This window comes from Geotrypetes seraphini, chromosome 10 (genome assembly GCF_902459505.1).
Source record: "Geotrypetes seraphini chromosome 10, aGeoSer1.1, whole genome shotgun sequence".
Lineage (NCBI taxonomy): Eukaryota > Metazoa > Chordata > Amphibia > Gymnophiona > Dermophiidae > Geotrypetes > Geotrypetes seraphini.
The window spans coordinates 135191173-135209072 of record NC_047093.1 but is presented as its reverse complement, the minus strand read 5'-3'; the positions used below and the strand labels follow the sequence as shown (position 1 = coordinate 135209072).

Here is a 17900-nt window from a genome sequence, read left to right as displayed (position 1 = left end):
CTTCCACTGAAAGCAATGGAAATAATAGCTGGCTGTCTCAATCTGTCCTCCTTTTTCTGGACAAAACTACTATCTCAGTACAAGCTGAATATCTTCAAAAAGTCATATGCCACACAAAATGATATTCAAAGTTTCTAGTACCAGAAACTACGTGCTCTTACTCTTCACTACAGGACAGCAGAAGAGACCTCAGTGTTTCTCAGGAATATCCTGTGAAACTATCTATGGCAATAAATATATTGTCATAGAGAAATACATCCCTGGTCTCAGCTATTTCCACTGCCTGCTAGAACTTCCTTCTCACTTATTATCTTTCTTTTGTTATTCAAAATATTGATCAAAATATAGAGAAGAGAAAGCACTTATCTTAATTGTTTCTTCTGGTAGTGTAAAATCACCGCAGAATGCAGTTTAAGAAAGTTCTTAAAAAGCGAGGTAGAATAATTATCTCGCTTGAGGAAGTCGATCTCCTTTTCCAGAGTCAACCTCTTGCTTTCAATGATATCCCGACAGGCCCTGTTTCGCCCTACGGCTTAATCAGGGGATTATTTTTAAGGAACGAGCTACTGCTTCAATGATTTCCTCATAAATGAGATCGACTTCCTCAAACGAGATAATTATTCTACCTCGCTTTTTCTTAAACTGCATTCTGCGGTGATTTTACACTACCAGAAGAAACAATTAAGATAAGTGCTTTCTCTTCTCTATATTTTGATCAATATTTTGAATAACAAAAGAAAGATAATAAGTGAGAAGGAAGTTCTAGCAGGCAGTGGAAATAGCTGAGACCAGGGATGTATTTCTCTATGACAATATATTTATTGCCATAGATAGTTTCACAGGATATTCCTGAGAAACACTGAGGTCTCTTCTGCTGTCCTGTAGTGAAGAGTAAGAGCACGTAGTTTCTGGTACTAGAAACTTTGAATATCATTTTGTGTGGCATATGACTTTTTCTGGAGCCATATGGTACCCCTACCCCTTGGGAATACACCCAAAACAGTTGCTTTTGAGAGACAGACGCTAGCTGGAGATTTTCAGCGGCAGTAAACTGGTTAAGGGCCACTGAAAGTTAGTGCTTAGTCCCAAACAATTGGTTGAATCGGCCAGAAGCTATTTCTACTCCGTAAAATTGCTTTGAATATGGACTAGAGAATGACAGGGAGACAAATTTTCACCGTCCCCGTGGGAACTCAGTTTCCCATCCCTGCAAGCTCCGTCTTCATCTGCACAAGCCTCAAACACATTAAAATTATAAGTGTTTGAGGCTTGTTCAGTTAAGAAAGAGCTTACAGGAATGGGGTAGGGACAGGACGGGGAAAATTTGTCTACGTGTCATTCTCTAATATGAACCTGGAAGTTTCCAGGAGAAAAGCAGGAGCTGACAGGTTCTGGATGTAATAAAAGTAAATGCCGACTTCAACCTGGAAATTTGCACATCAATCTTTTTTTTTTTTTTTTAGGCCAGAGCAAGAACAGAGAAACGTGGAAAATAGTTTATTAATTCTCAAGAGAGAACAATCTAAACATTAGAAAAAAAAAAAAAAGATTCAGAGGTGCAGCTGAGTCAAGTCCTTTGATGGCTACAACAGCTGTAAACATTACTAATCTCTAGCTAACTCTTTATTTCTTCATTACGATCTAGTTACTGCCTTTTGGAAGAAATTCACCCCCAAGGCGGTGTACAACGAGAATGTCAACCCAAAAAACAAAACTGTATCCTCCTAGGAAGTTTGTTGACAATGCAGAGCTGAGAACTTCCCCTCTCCAACGCTCCACCTCCCCCCCCCCCCCCCCAAATAGGTTCATGGCTGTGGCACAGGGGCGGGAGTCAACGCTTCAGAAGCCTCAAACCCTGCTGAGAAGACACCATGGTGTATTTTGGGTGAAGACGAGCGAGACTCATTCTGGGAGCAGCTCTGTTGAACTAGTTAGGGATGGGTGCTTCAGAATCAGATGTGCGCTCTTTCTTCTAGACCGTGAAGCCCAGGCCTCTGATCTGCCCGCTGTCACCTGCCGTCCTATGAACATTCAAAAACAGAAAGGATAAAACTTCAAGATACAGTTTGGTTGACTCCCTGTTCCCAGGAGATGGAATCCAAACAACCCTGGGACCTCTGTCATGAGATGTGCCTAGGTTGCTGCCACTTTACTCAGGGTGGAAAGAAATCCCCCCCCCATAGCGATGGCCAATCAAAATACTACCAGTATGGCCCTTAGTGAGAAACTGAAAACCTGAATGCCAACAGAATGCAAAGCTCTGGATGGTTCTTCCAGGAAGTGATATAATCATAGAACAGGAAGTCTTTTATGTTTTCCTGGTAGAATCATCCTAAGAGCTGTATGTGTTTTACATGCAGTTTAACCCACATGCTCAATAGATTCAAAGAGACTCAAAGAGGTAACCTAAAAACAGATCTCTCGTCAGAAGCCAACAGTGAGTATCTGTGATGAGGCTATATCAACACAACCCCAAGAAACTATTCTATTCCAGTGATTAAAATGCTACCTGGCTTTACAAGGATTCAAGGTGGTTTACAATTTAAGAATCAATTAACATCAGTGAATAATTACATTATAAAACAAAATAACACCCGTTTAAACACTACTCGTTAAATTTTCAAGAATTTAGAAAGTAGGTATGTTTTCAAAGCTTTACAAAACAATATATAAGAAGAAATTAATCCAGTTTGTAAAGGGCTGTCATTCCAAACTCTAGCCCCTTTGGTAAGAAAAAGAATATTCCAGAATTTGTTTCAATTAAACCTTCTTCATAGCTGGATAACCCAATTTTAACAAAAAAGATCATGACACCCAGAGGCGGCTCAACCTATGGAACAGTTGAGGCACTGAGAGGGAAAAGTGGTAGAACAACATGAACTGAGATTGTGGGGGGTGGAGGGCACCTTAAGAGTAATATCAGGACATTCCTCTTCATGGAGAGGGTGGTGGATGCCTGGAATGCCCTCCTGAGGAAGGTGGTGGAGACAAAAACAATAAAAGAATTGAAAAATGCGTTGAGATAAACACAAAGGATTTCTATATGGAAGTAAAATAAAACTTAGCATGCTTAGATAGTACATTTCAAGTTTTATTTAAGCTTGATGTACCACATTTCTAGGAAGTGTACATTAAAGTGTCCATAGACAGTAGAGAGGGGTATGGAGAGCAAAAAATTGAAAGGTTAAAGGAAAGTAGAATAAAATAATTTGATAGGACAGGATAGCGTGGAAGCAAAGAGATAGATAAGCTGAGCAAGCCTGCAGGGTAGCTCCCTGATGAGGACTGAGTGTAGTTGAAGGCGCTTTGGGAAGTTCTTAGTAACAATTTAAACCTATCAATAGAAGATTCTAACCTTAAGTTACTGGGAAGGGCGTTCCAAAGGGTGAGGCCCAACGCTCTCATAAAATACTATTCCTGGTTGTGTCATAGGTGATATGCCCTGGGGATGGGATGACTAGTAGGTTTTGCTGGAGGGAACAGAGGTTATGTAGGGATTAAAAAGATGTCCAGGTAGGAGGGGGGGAGCGAGATTGATGTGTTTTGTAAGACTAGAATTTTATGAGTTAGATGTTGTGCAGGAAGCCAATGAGCTGCTTTTGGAAGGGAAGTCACGTGATCATATCTTTTCCTAATCATTATAAATTTGATGGATGTATTTTTAATTAAATTGGAGTTGCTGGAGGTCTTTGGATCTAATACTGTAGTAGAGCAAGTCGCAGTAAATGTGACTGATTACCAGTGAGTGAATTAGGATGTTGAGTGCGGAAGGGTGTAGGAGACCTGATATCTAACGAATTGTAGAGACAATGATGGATGAAATCTGAGATTGAAAGGTCAGTATGGGGTCAAAGACTATGCCCAGGATCTTTACTGTTGGTGATAGATGTATGGGTGTATTAGAGAGATATTAGAAAGATAAGGTTTTGAATATCATTATTTGTGAGCAGTAGAGCTCTAGATTTCTGTGAGTTGAGTGATAAGTGGTTTTTGTGGAGCCATGTTGTGATCTTGTCTAGCTTTGAATTAATATTTGTTATTTCCAGAGCGTCAAGTGGATCCAAAGAGTGAAGGAGAGACATGTTTATTTCCTTTCATCTGTGGCCTTAGTTTCTGCTCCCCTTAGAAAAAGCTCTTCCCCCTCACCTGTGGTGCAGCTCTGGTAGCCATCATCTCCCCGTCGGAAGTCCTCTTCGCTCCAGAAATACGTCTCCTGCGCCTGATTTGCCAAGAACACATGGAGAGTCGGTGTGTCTGCCGCACCTGTTACACAACAGCAGCAAAAACTCTTCAGGTCTAGCCTCAAGGACTAATTTATATACGAGCTTATGCCCCTACCAACACCACTGGGAGCTGACCCATGACAACCTACTAATCACCCTTCTTCCTTTTCCACCTCCATTCTACACAACGAAGCTCCTCTTGGAAGCTGGGGTGGGTAGGAGGGTGCAATTTCTTAAGCAAATGTTCCTGTTTTGGGGGGGCGAAGATTCAGACTCTCCCGGGGTTCCCTCATAAGGGGGCGCTCTCTAAAAAAAAATACACAAAGGCTTTACAGCACCAACAGGGTTTACTCCTGGTCTGACTCAGGAGGTGATTTACTTGGACAAGGCAGAATTCCAAGAGTTGTTTCTAAGGGTCAATGTGAAGACACTAAAGGCGTACCAGAAGCTTCTTTTACTATTTGGCCAAAATACAAATAATAAAAATTATTCGGCTGAATAAAATAATGGGCATTGAGCTTTAACATAACAAATATAAAAAGGAGCAATGTGAAATCAGAGATCAAGTGTTTATTTCAGTAGGATTAAGCACAGTAAAGCACCAGGATTATTCAGATTTAAATCATTATTCAGCTAAGTACGAACAATGAATTCAGGGCCGAATCGAATATGATTATTCAGTACAGCTTGTCCCAGAACAAAACTTCCTTCCCATCTACATTTGATACAATCAGTCCCTTAGGAGGGGAATTTTTTAAATGGCGTCTAAAAAGATAAGCGCCTATTACAGAATCGTGCTTAACAAACTTAGGTGCCTGTAATCTAGGCCAAAGTTTTAAAGGCCTACTTTATAGGCGCCTAAGTCCTTTAGAGAATTGTGCCTAGCGATGCCTAAGTCTTTCTCTGCCCCTAAACACGCCTACTTTGGAGATAACACGCCATGAGATAGGGGCCTATCTTTTGCAGAATCGTGCCTATCACCCAATTAATTTTTATAGTTTTTTTCAATTATGACCTTGTTGAAGCTCCTAATTGAAGTCAATCTACTAATTAAGTTAGGCACCTAACTTTAGATGCCAATTTATTTATTAAGCGCATATCTTTAGGTGCCTCTTATAGATTTTCCCCATGGGTGCCTGTTACCTATACATTCTTTTGCCTCCAGTATCCCTTCAGACCTCACCATGGGAGCAATGGGTGCCAGGGGAGACAGATGAGAGGCACTGCTGAGGGCAGTGTATCGCAAACTCTGTTCCCCGGCAGATTCCAGGTGTGCCACGAGATGCCGGCGAGGAAGAGAGGCACCAGCTGACTGCTTACAGAACAAGCCTCTCTCAGCGAGAGGCATGTCTTGTAGTCAGCCGGCGCCTGCACCTTTCCTCCTTCTCCACACTTCTCCTTCCGCAGCATCCCCCCCCCTCCACCTGCGGTAATAGGAGGCTCAGGGCCATGGCTGGAGGACATCCGCGCAATTCCGGGTGCCCTCCAGCCGCTGCCTCAAGATTAGTGTGCCACAGCTTAAAAAGTTTGTGACGAACTGTACCAGGGAAACCCTAGGTTTGTTCAACCAGGCAGGGAAAGAAAAACTTAAGATATGGTAGGGACATAGAACCCTGGGTTCTCTACCCCAGAGGAACCAAACCAGTACTGCCAGTCCAAGCCCTCTCGATTCGTGATCTCACTGGGCAGACCCATAGAATTGTTGAACTCGCAGAGGCAACTTCTCCTGAAAACGCTCCCAGACTACACAGACCTACATCCTTCCATCTGCTGGAGACTGAGAAATACTGGTTAGCTGTGGACCGCACAGGACCTTCATAGGGTGATGACATCAAACCAGTGTCTCTCGGGCTCCATCTGCGTGTCTGCACTGGTCTGTACAATGAGGAAACACCCTTTGGCCCCCTCCCCCCGGTATCTCTTCAGGCCTCACCGTAGGCTGCAGGGGGCACCAGTTCTCCACTTTCTAGGCCGCACCAGGCCTGGGCACACTCACTCATTGCTGTTTCCTCTTTCCTCAAGCTCCTGAAACCTTCTGAGCAGATGTTAGGATGGACCGGATCTATCCCCCCCCCCAAAAAAAAAAAAAAAATTAGACGAGAGAAACTAGGAACACTTGTACAGAGGACTACACTCCAAAACATCAACAATTTCAAGCATATTTAGCTGCCTCCCCCTCCCCAGCCCAGAGAAATGGATAGGGTTACCAAATTTTGAAAAAGAAAAACCTGGACACATAAACCCGCCCCATTCTGCCTCCAGCCCCGCCCCATCCTGTCTCTGGATCCACCCTATTCTGCCTTCAGCCCCGCCCCATCCTGCCTCTGGCTCCACCCCCCAGTCCTGCCATGTTCCACCCTCAGCAAGCCTCCTCTCTTCTACAACCAACTCCAGCCGTGTCTGGAGGGCCTGGAGCACGCGCAGATGTGTGCGACATCATCTGCGCATGCTCAGAGGCCCTCTAGATGCAGCCAGAACTGGTTGGGGCTTCCCAAATCCTGGGCAAAATGCCAGGTTTTGGAAAGTCCGCTCTAAAAAGAAGACATGTCCAGGTTTTCCTGGATGTCTGTTAACCCTAGGAATGGAGTAGATCTTAATCCTCAAGTTTCAAGGACTTTAACCCCATGTGCACCACATTGGAGAGTATTCAAGGGCTGGTCAACTTGCAGTACACAAGGGGTGTATTCTTTCCCCACCCCCAACACATTTTATTGCTGCTTCTCTCAGAGATCTAACCCCCCCCCCCCCCCCCCCCCCCACACCACTGACAGAACATAAGTATTGCCTCTGCCGGGTCAGACCAGGGGTCCATCGTGCCCAGCAGCCTGCTCCCGCGGGGGCCCTCCAGGTCCTTGACCTGTAAGTTCCCACCACCTGAATTGTTTATGCCTTAATCCTGAAGTACCCTGTATAGTACCCCTCTATAAAAACATAGAACATGACGGCAGAAAAGGGCCACGGCCCACCCAGTCTGCCCACCCTAATGGCCCACCCCCTAACTACCTCCATGAAGAGATCCCACATGCCAAATAGAAACATAGAACATGACGGCAGAAAAGGGCCACGGCCCACCCAGTCTGCCCACCCTAATGGCCCACCCCCTAACTACCTCCATGAAGAGATCCCACATGCCAAATAGAAACATAGAACATGACGGCAGAAAAGGGCCATGGCCCACCCAGTCTGCCCACCCTAATGGCCCACCCCCTAACTACCTCCATGAAGAGATCCCACATGCCAAATAGAAACATAGAACGTGACGGCAGAAAAGGGCCATGGCCCACCCAGTCTGCCCACCCTAATGGCCCACCCCCTAACTACCTCCATGAAGAGATCCCACATGCCAAATAGAAACATAGAACATGACGGCAGAAAAGGGCCAGGGCCCACCCAGTCTGCCCACCCTAATGGCCCACCCCCTAACTACCTCCATGAAGAGATCCCACATGCCAAATAGAAACATAGAACATGATGGCAGAAAAGGGCCATGGCCCACCCAGTCTGCCCACCCTAATGGCCCACCCCCTAACTACCTCCATGAAGAGATCCCACACATGCCAATCCCATCTTTTCTTAAAAAATCTGGCACGCTGCTGGCCTCAATTACCTGTTGTGGAAGATTATTCCAGCGGTCAACCACCCTTTCGGTGAAGAAATATTTTCTGGTGGGTGGTTGACCGCTGGAATAATCTTCCGCAACAGGTAATTGAGGCCAGCAGCGTGCCAGATTTTAAGAAAAGATGGAATTGGCTATCTATACCCTGTAATCCCTTTCTCCTTCAAGAAGTCATCCAGGCCCTTTTTGAAACCCATTATTGTGCTCTGTCCTATCACCTCTCCTGGAAGCGCATTCCAGGTGTCCACCACCCTCTGAGTGAAGAAGTACTTCCTAGCATTCGTCTTGAATCTGTCTCCTTTCAGTTTTTCTGAATGCCCTCTTGTTTTTGATGTCCCCGCTAGCCTGAAGAATCTGTCAAAACATGAATCTGAAGTGTTTTAAAGTGTTTCCCCTCCGCAAAAGAAAGGTTCATGTCAGCAGTCCTTCACCTGCGCTGGGATCCTCCTGGATGCCTGTCCTTGAGGGTCTTCCGTACTCCTCCTCTTCCATCTCCTGCTTAATGCTGCGGTTCACAATTGTTTGGCCTAAAGCAGAAATGAGAAAGGGAAGTCTCAGGATTTCTGGGACCAAGATGCAGGAAGAACTTTGAGTAAAAATGGAGGAGTGCAGGCAGGGTTGAGCACCGAGGTGAATCCACATAAAGCAGTCAACTCTCCTCTGAAGACCAGTGAAGAAGCCCCTCTTTCCAAACACTGAAACTGAAAAACCAGGGTTGGGGGATGCTCTCCATCTGTACCTACTGTCACGGAGGTCTCCACTGCTACCACTCACTCTAAATTTAAAACAAATTGGACAAAATATTTCTTTACACAAACATGTAATTAAACTCCAAATTTGTTTTCAGAGACTGTGGTAAAAGCAGTTAGCTTAGCAGGGTTTTAAAAAGGTTTGGATAATTTCCTAAACAAAAAGCCACAAGCCATTATTAAGATGGACTTGCTTATTCCTAGGATAAGCTCCACAATATGGAACGACCTCACCAATCAGGGTTAAATCACCAATCTGTAAAATTACTTTCTCTTCTAAAACTCAAGAGTCCATGAAGACAATCAACAAATGTTGAAAATTTTTACTTATCCTTTATTTTTGCATCATTTGCTTGCCCCAACAATTGTATGCCCGACGGGACCCATTTCGCCCAAACAGGCTTTTTCAAGGGTTCCAACAGGGAGCACTTATTTTAGCATCCTCTCATGTACGGGGCAGGAGCAGCGATAAGCCCCAGGTATCACAGTTAGATTGTGAGCCTTCCGGAACAGATAGGGAAAATACTTAAGAGTACCTGATTCCTAGTCAATGTATTGTAAACTGCATTGGGTGAATCTCTTCATGAAAAGGTGATTAATAAATAAGCAGCATAAAATCCATTTTACTTTTTCAGGATCTTAAAGGTACTTGTGACCTGAATTGGCCCCTGCTGAGAAAAAGATACTGGGCTTGGTGGACCTTCAAAGAATCATCCATGGGAAAACAGAGATTTTCACCTGCTTTTCCTCTGGGTACTTCGGCCGCTTGTAGTTTTGAAAGTCGCTAGGAGTTGAACACGAGTCAATGGCACGTAACAATAAAAGTTTTGAAAATACCACTCCAGTATGGAGCCCACTGACTAAATTTATAATAATGTTATTTATCTTTATTTTTCTTATTTACCTTTACACATCCAGGGTAGGGGGTTGGGGGGAGGGAAATAATTATTGATGGATACACTTGGGTAACTTAATTCTATTATTATATATTATGTCCTATGTTATGTTATATTCTTAATAAATGAAGAAAGGATGGGAACATTTCTTTTTAAAGATGCTTTTAATATTTACCGTATTTTCACGCAGATAACGCGCACCCGTGTATAACGCGCACACGGGTATAGCGCGCAGAAACCACAATATTATGTATAAAAACTTTTGTATACCGCGCTCACGCGTATAACGCGCGAGGGGTATGCGCGGTAGGTAAAAACGCGTATAACGCGCGCGTTATATGCGTGAAAATACGGTAATTAAACAGTTCTTAAGCCAGCGATTTTATTTTATTGTATTATGCTCTGTGGTTATTTATTTCCCTATTGTATTTTTCCTTTGTTTTGCTTTTCTTTATTAATTGTATTTCAAACCCTTATCTTACCTTATGTAATGAGTATAATGTATAATGTATTAGTTATCTACCCAATGTTATTATTTAAAGTCTGTAATGTTTTGTCTCTATTTGACTATATTTTAATATGTTCATCGCTTAGAATTTGATTAAGCGATCAATCAAGAAAAATATTAAACTTGAAACTTGTTACCTAGATAGTGTATATAGTAATTATTGTTCTTTCTTTTGTTTGTAATGCACTGTTTTAGTTTCAAAATCAATAAAGATTTACAAAAAAAAAAAAAAAAAGGAAATACCACTCCAACGGGGAACACCTCTACTGCAAAGCATATAAACAGGCCTGCCAAGTCTCTCATACTGAGAGGAGGTTTGGGAATTCCCCTCTCACCCAATGCACGAGACGAGTTGGCGGCAACTACGCAGCAGGTCGCTGAATTTATCCGTGGAGGCCCACTGCACCTCAAAGCACAGAGGACCCCCCCCTCAGGACACTATTATCTACGAGGGTTCTTCAAAAGGTTTCCAGAGTTTCATATTTTTGCGCTCAACCAAAAACATTCTTTTCCGACAGCATTAAGAAATTAGTAGGACGCTGGGAAAAATGTATCACCAAACAGGGCAATTATGTGGAAAAGTGATGTAATTTGCTTTTGAGATATTTCATAAATAGTGTAGAAACGGTGGAGATCCCTTGTATTATGCCCACCATGGTTCCATCCTGTTGCTGATCTCGCAACCCCAAATGCTCTGACTGTTCTTCAACTCACCCCTTGGTCCAAGACACAGACGCCAACATTTCATTGGCTTGTGTCCTGCTTTCAGTCAGCCCCCCTGCCCAGTGGCGTAGCAAGGGTGAGAAGTGCCCCTCCTCTGCCCCCGCCACCCCCCCTTTCCCTTCCCCCGTGCCTCTAATTGAAGTTGTTGCTCGCGGCAGCCAGCGATGTACTCTTCGCAACCTCGTCGGCTCTCCCTCCGACGTCACTTCCTATGCGTGGTACCTGGACGTAGCATCAATGGGAGAGCCGACGGGGGTCACAAAGAGCACGATGCCAATCAAGTGAAGAAGGCTTCATCCAAGGCTAGACAAATGTTGGGTTGTATACGTAGAAGTTTCGGCAGCCGGAAGCCCGAGATCATAATGCCATTGTACAGAACCATGGTAAGACCTCATCTGGAATACTGCGTACAATACTGGAGGCCACATTACCATAAAGATGTACTGAGAGTCGAGTCAGTTCAACGAATGGCCACCAGGATGGTCTCGGGGCTCAAGGATCTCTAGTATGATGAGAGGATTAATAAATTGCGGCTATACTCTCTCAAAGAACATAGGGAGAGGGGAGACATGATTGAGACGTTTAAATATATCACCGGTCATATCGAGGTGGAAGATGATATTTTCTTTCTTAAAAGGACCCTCGGCCACAAGAGGGCATCCACTGAAAATCAGGGGCAGGAAATTTCATGGCGACACCAGAAGTATTTTTTCACCGAAAGAGTGGTTGATCATTGGAATGAGCTTCCAGTGCAGGTGATCGAGGCCAGCAGCGTGCCAGATTTTAAGAATAAATGGGATGCCCATGTGGGATCTCTAAGAGGGTAGAGTTAGGGGGGTGGGTCATTAGAGTGGGCAGACTTGATGAGCTATGCCCCTTTTCTGCCGTCATTTTCTATGTTTCTATGATGTTGACCGCTGCGAACAATAACTTCAACTAGAGGTATGGGGGAAGGAAAGAGGGGTGCGGAGAGGAGGAAGGGTATCAGCCCCCCACCAACATGGCGCCCAAGGGCAGACTGCACCCCTCACCACCCCCTTACTACGCCACGGCCCCTGCCCCTACTCTTCTTCATGATTCACACTAGTCTCTGTAGCCTGTACCGACTCTGTAGCCTGTTGTACCAACTCAGCTTCCCCAATGACCTGCTCTGTCACTAGGTCATGTCAACTCAATCCCCCCCCTCCCTTGAGGCTATGGGGATCTCTGATAGTGGGCATGCTGCTCTTATCTGTACCCTCCTCCATCACCACAGAAACAGAGAAAATTAAAACATTCAAGATATTGAAGGGAATTGACTTAATAGAGAAAGAGAGATTGTTCACCCTCTCCAAGGTGAAGAGAATGAGAGGGTACTCGCTAAAGTTAAAAGGGAATAGATTCTGTACAAACGTAAGGAAGTTCTTCTTCACCCAGAGAGTGGTAGAAACCTGGAACGCTCTTCCAGAGGCTGTTATAGGAGGGAAAGCACCCTCCAGGGATTCAAGAAAAGGTTGGATAAGATCCTGCTGGACCAGAACATACGTAGGTAAGACTAGACTCAAATAGGGCACAGGTCTTTGACCTAAGGGCTGCCACGTGAGCGGACTGCTGGTCATGATGGACCACTGGTCTGACCCAGCAGCGGCAAATCTTATGTTCTTATGATGGCAGATCACTGGGGGCAGATTTAGGCCCACATATTCAATACCAGACCATGTCTGGATACCAAAATTGAATACTGGAGTCCGATCAAACTGAAGACAGCCACTAGGACCTGCAAAAAGATCGATGGCCGCTTTTTATGCGGTCGCCAATATTGGCATGTTTAGAGAATCCAATTACTGAGGATGGGCAGACTAGATGGTTTGGCCTTTATCTGCCATCATGTTTCTAAGTTCATAAATCTAGGCAAACAAATGGAAGGCCTAAACTATATATATAAGAACATAAGAACATAAGAAGTTGCCTCCGCTGAGGCAGACCAGAGGTCCATCTCGCCCAGCGGTCCGCTCCCGCGGCGGCCCATCAGGCCCATTGCCTGAGCAATGGTCCCAGACTATCCCTATAACCTACCGCTACTCTTATCTGTACCCTTCAATTCCTTTATCCTCTAGGAACCTATCCAAACCTTCTTTGAAGCCTTGTAACGTGCTCCGGCCTATCACAGCCTCCGGAAGCGCGTTCCATGTGTCCACCACCCTCTGGGTGAAAAAGAACTTTCTGGCATTTGTTTTAAACCTGTCTCCTTTTAATTTTTCCGAGTGCCCCCTTGTACTTGTGGTTCCCCGTAATCTGAAAAATCTGTCCCTGTCTACTTTTTCTATACCCTTCAGGATCTTGAAGGTTTCTATCATGTCTCCTCTAAGTCTCCGCTTTTCCAGGGAGAACAGCCCCAGCTTTTTCAGTCTGTCAGTATATGAGAGGTTTTCCATACCTCTTATCAGTTTAGTTGCTCTTCTCTGGACTCCCTCAAGTACCGCCATGTCCTTTTTGAGGTACGGCGACCAATATTGGACACAGTACTCCAGATGCGGTCGCACCATTGCACGATACAGTGGCAGGATGACCTCCTTTGTCCTGGTCGTGATACCCTTCTTAATGATACCCAACATTTTGTTTGCTTTTCTTGAGGCTGTGGCGCACTGTGCCGACGCCTTTAAAGACGTGTCCACCATCACTCCCAGGTCTCTTTCAAGGTTACTTACCCCTAGCAGTGATCCTCCCATTTTGTAGCTGAACATCGGGTTCTTTTTCCCTACATGCATGACCTTGCATTTCCCTACATTAAAGTTCATTTGCCATTTTTTGGCCCATTCTTCTAGCGTCGTTAGGTCCCTTTGCAGATCTTCGCAGTCTTCCATGGTTTCAACCCTGCGGTAGAGTTTGGTGTCATCCGCAAATTTAATAACTTCGCAATTTGTTCCCGCCTCCAGGTCATTAATAAATTTATTGAACAGGAGCGGTCCCAGCACCGACCCCTGCGGAACTCCGCTCGTGACCCCATGCCAGTCTGAGTAATGGCCCTTCACTCCAACCCTCTGTTTCCTGTCTGCCATATATTTTAAAAAAAAGACGGGAAACAGGCCCAATGAGAAATCCAATGAGACAAATAGGAAGGGACGTAAAGAAACTTTAACTCTGGATATAAGGTGTTACATCAGCTTTTATTCACAGAGGTTAAAAGAAAACCCAGAGAGATCCAACACGGCCAGTGTTTCAGCAACCTTGCACCTTCCTCGTCTCTCAGAGAAGCCTTAGCTGGGTCCGATCTCCATGTGGAAATTTCAAGTTTCAATTTATTTGGTATACCGCAAATACAACCACAGTTAATCTAAGCAGTTTACAATAATAATATATTAAATACAAAAAAACTAGAGACATAACAAGGGAGGCAATAAACAAAAACAAAAAGTAACCAATACAAACAAAAATGGGTACAAGGGGGGGGATAAAGAAAGGGGAGGTTATGATAAAAACAAAAAGGTTGGGGAAGGGAAGTCACAGTGAAATTCGGCCCAAACAATTAAAGATATAAGCAAGAAGTCAAGAGGAAAGGGTGATCCATAGCATAAGTAAAGTAAGGAAAAAGATCAAGAGCGGAAAGCCAAAGAAAAATAGTATGACTTCAACTGCGCCTTAAAAGTCAGAGAAGATTTTTTTTGATGCGGAGGTAATAGGGTAAGGAATTCCCAAGGGTGGGAGCCATAACGGAGAAAGAATTAAAGGTATCAAGAACTTGAGCTACAAAGAATGCCTCGGAAAACTGGGACTGTTCACCCTCAAGAAGAGAAGACTACGAGGGGACATGATAGAGACTTTTAAAATATTAAAAGGATTCGACAAAATAGAGCAAAAAACATCGTTATTCACATTGTCCAATGTGACTCGGACAAGAGGTCATGGATTGAAGCTGAGGGGCACCAGGCCCAGGACAAATATCAGGAAATTCTGCTTCGCACAACGAGTGGTGGACGCTTGGAACGCACTCCCGGAGGAGGTCGTGATGGAGACCACCATTCCGGGATTCAAGGGCAAGTTGGATGCACACCTTCTCGTAAATCACATTGAGGGATACGAGTAAACAAGGTTTCTCAACAGGGAACACCTGGCTTGGCCTCCGCGGGTGCGGGTCGCCGGACTAGATGGACCTAGGGTCTGATCCGGCGAAGCCATTTCTTATGTTCTAAGAGGAATTCCTATGAAAATCAAGAAATAATTGCTGAAATGAAGGAACAATCACTAACTGTTGCCGAGTTGAACATAATGTTCTTTGTGGTGAATATGGGACCAGAAGACTGTATAAGAAAGAAGGAAGACCACTATGTTTATGTTTATTTATGTTTATTTATTCATTTGATGAATCGCTTATCTATAATTTACTAAGCGATTTACAATAAGATACATAAGCATTATAAAACAAATTACTAATATCATATACGAGCCAAAAACAAAACTCATAAGCAGACAAACACTTAACCATTTTAAGACAAACATAATCCTTTTAAAAGACATTAAAAATTTCAAGTACTAAATAAAAAACCGACTTATACACAGACAAACTAAGACACATAATGATAAAAAGGGGAAAAGTTACATAATAGATGTTTCAAGAAGAAAAAAGGGAACATTCAAGAAAAAAACATAAGGAGGGATAACTTAACTACAGTAAAAAAGTGTTTCTATTAAAGATTAAAAACATCTTTAAAAAGGAAAGTTTTTAATTTGTTTTTAAAACGGCTGAGATCCTTTTCATTTTTTATGTATTGTGGCAAAGAGTTCCAAGTCTGGGGGGCCACTATTGAAAACATGTCATGACGTCTGGTACCTACCACTTTTAAGGAAGGGACTGTCAGTAACCCCTGTGCTAAAGAACGGAGAGAACGTGATAAATTACGTGGGATAAGCATCCGATTTATAAATGAAGGTTACTAGATAATATACGGTGAGTGAGAATATTGTATTTGAAAGGAATGCGATAAGACACCGGAAGAATTATGCTCCGATTTTAAAAATGGCGTTAACGTGATCAAACTTTCCCTTCACTAAAAGGCGTTACCTATGTTGGAAAATTAGGGAAATCTCTTCACTTCAAAACTACAGAGCTTTGGAAAAAAAAAAAAAAAAGGGTATCGCAACCAGGACGAAGGAAGTCATCATGCCGCTGTATCGCGCAATGGTGCGCCCGCACCTGGAGTACTGTGTTCAATACTGGTCGCCGTACCTCAAGAAGGACATGGCGATACTCGAGGGAGTGCAGAGGAGGGCGACTAAACTGATAAAAGGTATGGAAAATTTTGCATACGCCGACAGGTTAAAAATGCTGGGGCTGTTCTCCCTAGAGAAGAGGAGACTTAGAGGGGACATGATAGAAACCTTCAAAATCCTAAAGGGCATAGAGAAAGTGAATAAGGACAGATTCTTCAAACTGCGGGGAGCCACAAGCACTAGGGGTCACTCGGAGAAATTGAAAGGGGACAGGTTTAGAACAAATGCTAGGAAGTTCTTTTTTACCCAGAGGGTGGTGGACACATGGAATGCGCTTCCGGAGGAAGTGATAGGCCAGAACTCTGTACAGGGGTTCAAGGAGGGTTTGGATAGGTTCCTGGAGGATAGGGGGATTGAAGGGTACAGATATAACTTGAGGTAGGTTATAGAGGTGGACAGAAACCACTTCACAGGTCACAGACCTGGTGGGCCGCCGCGGGAGCGGACCGCTGGGCGAGATGGACCTCGGTCTGACCCAGTGGAGGCAACTTCTTATGTTCTTATGTTCGGAATCATTTCCCTGCCCAGCTGGGCTCTTTCCAACCATTCCGAAGACATCTGAAAACTTGGCTATTTTCAAAAATGTAAATTTCCGCTTCCCCCTACCACCAACTCAACTCCCACTGTACTTCCCTTTTTAATTTTTGTAAATTGTGCCGAGCTCAATGTTTATAGAGAAGATGCAGTATATAAGCTTAAGGCTTAGTTTAGTTTACTTTAAACTTAGAACTGTGGTACAGTAAACTGACTGCAGGGTTCTGAACTAATTGAAGCCGCTGCTCCCCCATCAAGCTCCGATCTGCAAGTTTCCATTTGGACTGCAAAACCCGAATTTCCACCAAGTTCTTGTGGCACAACTGAGCTTCTAAATCACTTGTTTCTCCTGAGGGGGGTTGTGGATCCCTGAGGAAGGCGCTCTGCTCTCCGATAACACTGGCCACGTTGGGTCCCGCTGGGTTTTCTTTTTACCACTACTATGAATTATTTCTATAGCGCTACCAAACGCACGCATCGCTGTACAGAGTCCCAAAGAAGACAGTCCCTGCTCCAAAGAGCTTACAATCTAAACAGCCAAGACAGACAAACAGGATATCATGGATACAGTTAAGGGGAATGGTTAAAATGTTTAAGCCCCTGAATTAAGACAAATTTTTGACTGAAAAGTTATGCTCCTAAAATTTGTTTGAAAACCGGGCACAAATTTAGGAGCTCATCTTTTTCCGAATACTGGCCACGTTTATTGTCTTTCCCTGTTTCTTTCACCGGCTCCCTTTGGACTTTATTAGGGATAAGGCAGGTAAGAAATGCTAAGATCAGATTGGATTCCGAGGATCCCCCTCCCATAAGAAAGGGGTTGAAGTGAGAGACACCCCCGCCTCACCTGCGCTGGGACCCTCCTGGCTCCGTGTCCCAGAGGAGTTTCCGCACGCCCCTCTATATAGGTCCTCCTCCTCCACTTCCTCTTTAATGCTGGGGTTCTCTATCACTTGGCCTAGAATGGAGAAAAAAAAGAGACTCTGGGTAAGAGTGAAGATGCCCCTAGTATTAAGGACATCTCTGTATTTGGAACACGGTTACTGATTCCAATGCAGGTGAAAGAAAGAAGAAGCAAAGCACTGGCCCCCCGTCCTCCAATCCCAATATCTCCTTTTAGGCCGCCCCAGCTTCTTATCCCTTCACCTTCTCGCTGATCTCTCCAGCCTCACTTTCTCAACCTCCCCACCCCACCCCACTGCGAAGAAATATCTTTTCCATCTTCTTCTCCCTCTCTTCAACCCTGTTAAATCTCCTCAAGGTGTTATCGTGTTGCCTCGAAAATAAGACCTACCCCAAACATAAGCCCTAGAATGATTTTTAAAGATGCTCTCAATAGAAGCCCTACCCCCCCCCAAATAAGCTCTAGTTAAGATCGACCCCGAAAGCCCCCTGCCTCCCCCC

At 44.2% G+C, this 17900-nt stretch overlaps 1 protein-coding gene across 1 annotated transcript in view; it reads right to left on the bottom strand.

The window, feature by feature from the left end:
- Positions 1–1884: 1884 nt before the first annotated feature.
- LOC117368323 overlaps positions 1885–17900 on the bottom strand; it is a 48275-nt gene continuing 32259 nt past the window's right edge. The window contains exons 10-14 of the mRNA XM_033961873.1: positions 17344–17454; positions 8271–8366; positions 6157–6285; positions 4147–4263; positions 1885–2021 (exon numbers count right to left, since the gene is read on the bottom strand). Of these exons, the coding sequence (XP_033817764.1) occupies positions 1903–2021; positions 4147–4263; positions 6157–6285; positions 8271–8366; positions 17344–17454 (572 nt within the window). The 3' untranslated portion in view covers positions 1885–1902. The remainder of the gene's footprint in view (positions 2022–4146; positions 4264–6156; positions 6286–8270; positions 8367–17343; positions 17455–17900) is intronic.